The 8,648-nt window shown below is 35.0% G+C and overlaps 1 protein-coding gene across 2 annotated transcripts in view; it reads right to left on the bottom strand.

Annotated features, from left to right (window-relative positions):
- Window positions 1-652: 652 nt before the first annotated feature.
- SNX2 (sorting nexin 2) overlaps window positions 653-8,648 on the bottom strand; it is a 31,136-nt gene continuing 23,140 nt past the window's right edge. Inside the window, exons 9-16 of one of the 2 annotated variants that reach the window (XM_027652643.1) lie at window positions 7,746-7,859; window positions 7,425-7,518; window positions 5,710-5,915; window positions 4,817-4,960; window positions 4,305-4,316; window positions 2,113-2,193; window positions 1,935-2,006; window positions 653-1,137 (exon numbers count right to left, since the gene is read on the bottom strand). In XM_027652643.1, coding sequence (XP_027508444.1) covers window positions 1,087-1,137; window positions 1,935-2,006; window positions 2,113-2,193; window positions 4,305-4,316; window positions 4,817-4,960; window positions 5,710-5,915; window positions 7,425-7,518; window positions 7,746-7,859 — 774 coding nt within the window. In that variant the 3' untranslated portion in view covers window positions 653-1,086. The remainder of the gene's footprint in view (window positions 1,138-1,934; window positions 2,007-2,112; window positions 2,194-4,304; window positions 4,317-4,816; window positions 4,961-5,709; window positions 5,916-7,424; window positions 7,519-7,745; window positions 7,860-8,648) is intronic. The other variant, XM_027652644.1, reaches the window with a different exon arrangement.

Genomic DNA, 8,648 nt, shown 5'->3' with positions numbered 1-8,648 from the left:
ACAATTGGTTATATTAATACTAATACATGCCACTATCAAGCTCAGTATATTGTTAAAATGACGGGACAGTACATCCTATGTTCATATTGTACATTTCAGAAAAAGGTTTAGGTGCTCTGATTTCTTGAAGAAGGGATAACCAGTCCCTGCAAATGTGTTTTCTACTCAAGAACATCCAAGTAGAATGATAGTTCTTACAATTAACATGCATGCAGATGAATTACCTACTTTTCTTCCTCCCTAATTCCCAGAATTACTGCAAATTTTTTTTTTTTTTTGTATCTTGAGACCACTGAAGACAACTGATGAAATTTATCAGGTCCAGTAGTATTTGACCATACAAGTGATTTTAACTCTGCAGAGGCTTTGTAAACGCTTGAAGATTTCACTTTATGTCTCTCTGCTGCTCAAGCATCAGTCTTTGGACCCTATGAGTATTAATGCATTACAGGTTGCCAAGGCAGTGACAAATTAATGTGAAAAGAATACCTGTAATGAAGAGATTCAGAATTAAAAACAGAATACTTTACTACAAATACTTATTTGTGGATCTTTAATACCTTCTCCAGCACTCTTTACTAAATGTTGTTTTTTCTTGGATATAATCTCAATTTGTTCTGAACAGGAAGTATCCAGACACGAAAACAGAGCGTTTAATGTTTCACAAGGTACATCCCTTTATTATTGTAATCACAAAAACATGATTTTGTACAGGAATGTTTAAGTGAACATTAATCAATGCAATTAAATTTGTTTCATAAAGATCAGGTAAACATACTACAGAACATTGTATTGCAAAGAACAAAAATATCAGCTTTCTGGCCTTGCAGTGCACACTTGAGTGCAAGTATTAAGACACAATAGTGTTCAATTCAGCAATGTATTGCAGAACATCATGCCACAGTCCACTTCAAAGAGGGTCAGGACATGCAGCTTGTTAATAAAACGCTGTGGTATATAAAAAAAGCCACGTTAATTAATAAAATATATAGTGGTTTATTTGGATGATTTAAAGTGATTTCACTGTGGAATTTCGTTTAATCCAGGACAAATATTCAGTGTCTTGTCATTTGGAATATTCTTCTTTTAGGCAATGGCTTTGGCTTCAGGTAGGAATGCCTCCCAGTATTTTATTAGCTTGAAGAGAAGGGAAAAATCGCTCGTTAAGTACTAAATGCTGGAAAACGCAACACATACCTACCTCCTCTTGAGGTAAACTTGCTTCCCAGACAAAGTAAGAACATAGGCACTTATTCATTCATGTTTTTATATAGTGCAAGAAAAAACACAGGTAATAAATATACAAATCTGCTTAATATAGCTATAGGTATGTAACCACATGTTGAGTACAATGCTACAGAATATAATTATACAGAATTTTTAGGAAAGCTCAATCTGCTATTCTTACTTCTAAGGATAACTTTTTTTTTTTTTAATTAAACAAAGGTGGAGGGTTATATTCCTAGAATGAACAAAAGAAAGCATCTGAACACTTTTTGGGGAACAAGACCTACTTCTTAGACACTGGAAACTGTTTTAATGCTTTAAATATTCAATGATATGATTTCATACTTTTAAAAAAAAGCAATAAACATTTAAGTATCAAAGTTTCTTCAGTAAGTGTAAGTACATACTGATTACAATGTACTCCAATCTGTAAGTGGAAATACTGCTTTGGTTTTGGAAGATTACAAGACCCTTCGCTTGCCCATATCCCTGAGAGAGCTCCTCCCTTGCTTCCCTGAATTACAGCTCTGCAAGGGAGTATAGCAATAGCTGGGAAACTGTGATCATCATGTCATTCTCCAGTACAGTACAGACTAGCAGTTCTTTATATTTTGGAAATTGCTATATTTAAAGCCTGTCTTCTTCTAAATAACCTAGTATGGAATATATTAAATATTAACTTGTACAAAATTTAAAATTTATCTTACCTGCTGTTGTGTTTGCACTAACGACTCTAAGTACTCGATAATAACAGTTTTAAAGTCTTTCACTCGTTCCTTCTGTTAATAAATAAATTATGGAATATTAACCTCTTAACAGATTTTACTTGGAATGTCATATTCTCAAAAGTAAAACTGTCATTTAGTTGGACAAAATTATACATGCCTCAAATCTTCCCACTTCCTTGCGAATGGTTTTGGAGATCTGTTCAAAATCTTTTTCCCCTTGCTGAACTTTTGTCTCCCACTGGCAAAGGAAAGATATGCAGAGGTAAGAGTTTGTGTTGTTCATTCAGTTTTCCAGTACCTGAACTTTCTTTAGCATATTAATAGTCTAAAAGTTCATATTGATGAACTAAAAGGACCTGTTTGATTTTCTTTTGCCTGCTTAAGAGAAAGCCTTACAATAATTTCAAATTTACATAATAGGATGTTACAACAACAGTATCTTTAAGTAATGCTATCTGTAGATAAAATGTAAAAATATCTTAGTACGGCTATTAAGAACACTTAACATTTTAAAAATATTCTTTAGAAAAGAAAATGGATATCTAAGGCTTTACTTGCTATTCCCCTTACAAATATCATATAAAAAGAATCTAAACCTGTCCAATCCAGCATGGAACAGTCTCAAAGGTTAGTTCCCTGTACTTTCCTGATTCCAGAAGAGATGATTAAATCTTCATGTTTGCCTACGAGCAAGTATATAATTATCCCTGTCACATTTTTGTTGAAAAGCTACTGAGGATGTGTTTATTTGCTTTCCAAACAGAATACACATTGCTTTAGGAAGCCAAAGCACAAGCCTTCTTGTGGAAGCTGTTTCCATAGAAAGCAGGAATAGAAATGTTATTGTAGGTTCGAAGACCACTAGAGGAAAATGCAGAGGAAGAAACATTTCTTATAGGATTTTGCCATATTGAGAGCATGGCATTTATGTAACAGTACCTGACACTAGGCTGCATCTCCGTTTCTGTGAAAAGACATGCAGCTAGACAAGAAGAGATCATAATCACCTACATTAACCTGTAACTGCTTTTACACATCTATTACATTAAGTTTAAGCTATCTGTGTAGATACACTGTGAGCTTCACACTGCAGACACATGCAGGCTAGCAGTTATTTAAAATGCAACTGTATCTGTTAATCGCAACATATTACCTGAGTCATGGGAATATATTCAGTAACATTTATCTTCCTCAGAAAGAGGCAGCAGGGAAGCAACATGCGTCAATGTAGCATAATCCTGTTAGCAATCCAGTGGTGCTACTTATTTACAAAAAATCATTTGGTGATGCAGTGTCAAGTTACTATTGGCATATGACATAAACATTATCTATGTTCCAATAAACATCTCCATATTTGTATTTTTAGTTTATATTTATTCAGAGCCCCTTTATTGCCTTTTTAGATGTACATAATTAAGCAGTAAGTCATAATAGGATGTCCTTCATGGAAGAATAGCCTAAAGAATTATTAGATAACTCAAACAATATAAAACACAGTTAAGGAAAGGCAGATTAAGACTACCTATGCCTTCCTACCACACCTACTAGAAGTGCCTGAGACTTCTGTGAAAGCCTCTACAGGCCTAATGAATCCAATAACATTCCAGTTTCATCATGCCCAAATGCCAGGTTTTATGTGAACTATCACAGGATAACAGTTTGCTATCCTACAGTATCTGACAAGAAAAAGTTTCTCATTCAGTAAGGTATTTCTAGGACTGTTCTTTGCCCTTTTATCCATGAAAAAAACAACTGAGTCATGGATGATGCTCAAGCTGCGTAGGCTTCCACCTTGCAATTTCTCTGCCAGAAGGTCCACTATTACAGAATTCAGCAACTCTAAACACATTTCAATGGCAGCAAGAACTTTCACCTGACACATTTAAATTGGGTATTTACTAAAAGCCTTCTCTAATCATCCAATAAAGTAGGAAAAATAAGTTCTTAAGAAAAATTATAATTAATTATTTTAATATTGGAACTGGGAAAGGATCACTATATCCTACTACTTCCAATAATCAGGAAATGCACTGTGAATGGACGGGTAACATCAAAAGAGGCAACCAGCAAGAATGTGGTCACACAGGAGTGATACTCAGTTTTCTCAATAAGCAAAGGCCTTTTTTAAGAAAAAGAAAGTCAAGTTAATGAGTAACTTCACTACTGTATGTGAAATATATTGAAGGGCAAAAAGAACAAAGGAGCATGTGGTTAGTGACCAATGAGGAAGCCAAACAAAGCAACTGTGTAAGAGAGCTTGAAATCTGCAATAATGTTCTTCTGTTATTTAATAGAGAGTACTGGAGCATAATTAGAACACATTAGTGTTAAATAATTAAGTTGTCCTACCTCCTCAATTTCCTTAGTGAAGCATGACAGAAAAAGTGTATAAATTATGACACTTCAACATGTTAGATTTATTTTTACTGAAATTACACCATATATACATGCATATATATATATGGGTAGATATGCTGCACAATTAAGCAAAACATGGGAACAGTTCCCTATTAGTTGCTTTTGCTAGACTTAGACAAGTTATCTTAGCATTAGAAATAGAAATGCTCCGCTGCCTATCCAAGCGATCTGTTAAAAGTTAAAAGCATTACCTTTTACATATTCCCCTCCTCCCATCTCCCAGACTCCGTAGAGACAGTACTAGCTGCCTTACAGATCTTACAATGAGTAACAATTGCACATACTTGGAATTTAAATAAATTCCTTTTAACAATTTCAGTAAATATGGAAAATGGCAAATAAGTAAGTGATTGTAAATAAAAATGGTATAAAGCAGCATTAATGCAGAATGAATGAGCTAATGCAGCATGTCCAACCTCCAACATAATCTTTGATAGCATTACCTCTTTTATCTCATCTTTAGCTTGCTGCAATTTATCAGGTTTGTTGGCAAGTTGGAGCTTTGCTTCAGCTTCACGTTTTTTTTGTAAAGTGACCTGAGCATCTTGCCACTTCTGCCAGCATTTCATTCGATGGTCGAACACACCCTGTAAGAACAGATAAATTTATTAAACAACTGGAATTGTAAGAGCTATCTAGATTTCCAGTAGGAAAAAGTAATTCTGAATAGAGCTGGAGACTAGCTCAGTTGGTTAGAGTATGGTGCTAATAATGCCAAGGTTGCAGGTTCCAACCCTGTATGGGCCATTTACTTAGGAGTCAGACTTATGATCCTTGTGGGTCTCTTCCAACTCAGCAAATTCTCTTTGATTTTGTGTGAAGTACACTCAAAAAAACCTAGTGTGTCTCCTGTTACTTCATTTGACAGCATGCTTACGTCTAAATTGAATATTTTCTTTAATGAGATGCAGATCCACAAATTGCATTTTTTTCTTATTTACAGAAACTATTGGCTATCTACCAAATACAGTGAATTATGTTATTAAAAATTTATGAGCATAGTGTAACAATAATCTGAAAGAAGCCGGTACAGTATGCTAAACACAGTACAGTTCAGTGTCCCCAAATAATGTATACAATTGGTACTGCTCAAAGTAGATTTGCATTTTCTTGGGACCTTACTACTCCATTCACATTTTCGATCCCAACTATTTTTATCACTGGAGTAGCTGATCATGAATGCATTCATTTTACTCAGCTACAACTTCAGGCAAAAAACTTAACTGTCTTAACTGTGTAATAACATGTGCAAATGCACCCATTCATTTACCCTGAATCTGCAAGTTGAGAATGTGACTTCAAAGGCAAAATCAGTATTTTTCCTAGTAGTACTCACTTTTACTGCAGCAATCAGACGAATGTAATCACCAAGAAGCTCTGAGAACACATAGAAATCAGCAAAAGCTTGTTCTTGATGCAATTGATCTATCTTCTCCTCAACCTCTGCAAGCTGAGACAAAGCTCTAGATAGGGCAGTGTGATCCTCAGAGTTACCTAACATGGCAGCACTTTTAGCAAAGGCAGCTGTGTTGGCTGAAAGCTCTGAAACACAGGAGTAATGTTCAGTACAACATAGTTAATTTGTTATATTACTCTGTGGCATAGATCAGTGGAACAGAGACCTCTGCCCGATTTCAACCCTAACTTCACCAATGGAAAAACAGAAGCTAAAGATCATGATAAAATACACAAGGAGACCACAGTGAAACCACATTTAGGAGAAAGACTCCTATGCAAAAAACTCTTGATCAGTAAATGTTTTGCTGAGTCTGTTAACATCATGTTTAATCTGTCAAGCAAAAGACATGGAAAAAAATGTCACTTCAGTATTATTCAACTGCCTAGCTCAGAGAATATTCAAGACCACAAAAAAAAAAGCCAAGTCACCCACAGGGCAAAATCAGAACAATTTTAACAGGTTTACAGCACAGTTGTTCCACTAAGTTCAGAGAGAAAAAAAAAAAAACAACTCTTTCACAAAACCACCATTCCCATGAGTGGAATTTATTTCTGTTGGAAGGTTTTATTGACTCTTAAGTAACTTCTACTGTGCATACTGTAATGTATTGCCACATCTGCCATGCTTTAGAATAAAAAACAAACAATCCTCACATATCAGCATCTGTGGAGGTAGTTCTGAGCTTATTTATTAACAGATACTGGCACAATTATCTCATCAAACCCTATGTAAGTAATCCCGTACAAAGTTAAGTTCTATGAAGGACCTTTGAACAAATGTTTAGTCCAAATTACTTCAGGACTAAAAATGCAGGTTTGTTTCCAGCTCTGCTACTCCCGCAGAATCATCAGAACATCAGAAGTGATTGCAGAAGGAAAATGTCTTCGGATATTTGAAACCTTTACAATTCAAACACAACTCTTAAAAAAACTAACCAACACTTCAAATTTATAATCAGGCGTCAAATCAACAGTAAACCAAGATTTCCATTTTCCACTACTTCTTAAATACTCCTTAGCCTTGAGGACAGCTGGCTAAAGATTTTTTTACTGGAGAGAGCAATGTGAGCTTAGAATTATGAGAAAGCAACTTATGACATTTTCATGTACCTTTGAAAGAGCTCAAAGGTGACACTATATTTTAACACAATAGTGTCAGAAAGCACACTCATAGTCTTCCTTGAATTATAAATCAAAACTACAAATCTTCCTTGAACCAAAAGATGTTTAAATGAATTTATGCAGCCACTTTTTGTTCAGAAAGAAATTACTCTTGCCATGAGACTTAAATTTATGGATGTCTACTGTAGTGGAATCACCTGGTACAGGTGTGGTATTGAAAGGGTGCAATGGAAAAAAAATATGCTAAACCAATAAAGTAACTCTAACAATGACAGATATTCTGGTTAAATTTAAGACTAAAAAGATATTTAAAAAGTACTAGAGCAGTTTAAAATAAAAAGTACAAATAGAAGAGCTGTGCATTAAAATATATTGCATATCTCTATTAATTAGTTAAGAGCTCTCACGTGCTAAGCTCTTGTTTCATCATCATTTCCTGAAGTTCACGCAGTCACACAGAAGTTAGGTTACCTTTTCTGTGGCAGACTAATGCTTCAACACTGGCATGAAGTTTCCTAAGTTGCTGATCCAGATTCTCAAATTGCTGCTGTTTTTCTTCAAACCACTGACAAAAGATGAAAGAGTCAAGCATTACAAATTAGATTACCAACAACATTTCTGGTTCTAAGGAAGCAAATTATCCAGGTACTGCCAGGGTGGTCAACTTATACAGCTAAGAATTCAAGCCAATAAGCAAATTAATAACCCATTTTCCACTTCTACAGCTTTAAAATGCAATTGTTGAGGCTCATTAATTCGTCTCATTATTCAAGCCGAAAAATCAGCTCTTACTGCATCCGATTCATTCATCTTGATTGTCATTTTGTTGACAGCGTCGGCAGCCTTGTTCACCATCCTCAATATTCCTGCTCCACTCAGAGCCTGGGTGTTAACCGCTCTCGGCAGCTGGAATTGAATGACAAATAAGGGCAAACAGACTGGTTAAAAGGATGGAGGTTTAACTGGGCACAAGGGGGAAAGAAAAGGATATAGTGTTTTCTTTGCTCCTATGTGTTTCAATATAGTGGAATCTAATTCCTCAGATTTACTACTTTTACATTCTCAAGAGGAAAACTTAAAAATATAGACTATTTACTTTTCTTCTACAACTTTACATTTAAATGGAACAAACAACCCACTTGTCCAAAGCTGTTATGAACTAGCCAGGCTAGTCCTAACTAGCCACCTCTACACTACAAAGAACAAACTGCCACTACAGGAAAAGAAAAGCTTAGATTTACAACAAATTAGAAAAAAGAAATTCTGTAAAACATTTATCTGTAATGCAAGACATGCACTATGTGCTGATTACAAAAGGTTGATGACTTTTTGCTTTTCAATATAGGGTGTATTTCAAAACCTACCTCAAGTGTATCATGAGAACTGTGTTATCTGCATAGGTACTGAGAAATTCTTAGAGGTAAGTTAACAAACTTTAAATTTAACTGATATTATTACTCAGGCTAGATTGAATATGCCATATGCCATACAAGGTGGCCCCCATTATCAGACCATCTACCCTTTATATGATGTTTTGTCCATCTGTAGCATTGACAAACCCACTGTACGTTATCTATTGATGCTTTTATCAGCAGTGAGGCCTCTGTGACTTATTAGTATAACTAAGATACTGACATTAGCCAAAAGACAGTTCAGTATTACAGTGAAACCACTATGAATATTTATAAAGAGATA

This window comes from Corapipo altera, unplaced genomic scaffold (genome assembly GCF_003945725.1).
Source record: "Corapipo altera isolate COAL_440 unplaced genomic scaffold, ASM394572v1 61286, whole genome shotgun sequence".
NCBI classification, from domain to species: domain Eukaryota; kingdom Metazoa; phylum Chordata; class Aves; order Passeriformes; family Pipridae; genus Corapipo; species Corapipo altera.
The sequence above is the reverse complement of the archived record's forward strand: the minus strand, read 5'-3'. Positions and strand labels throughout refer to the sequence as shown.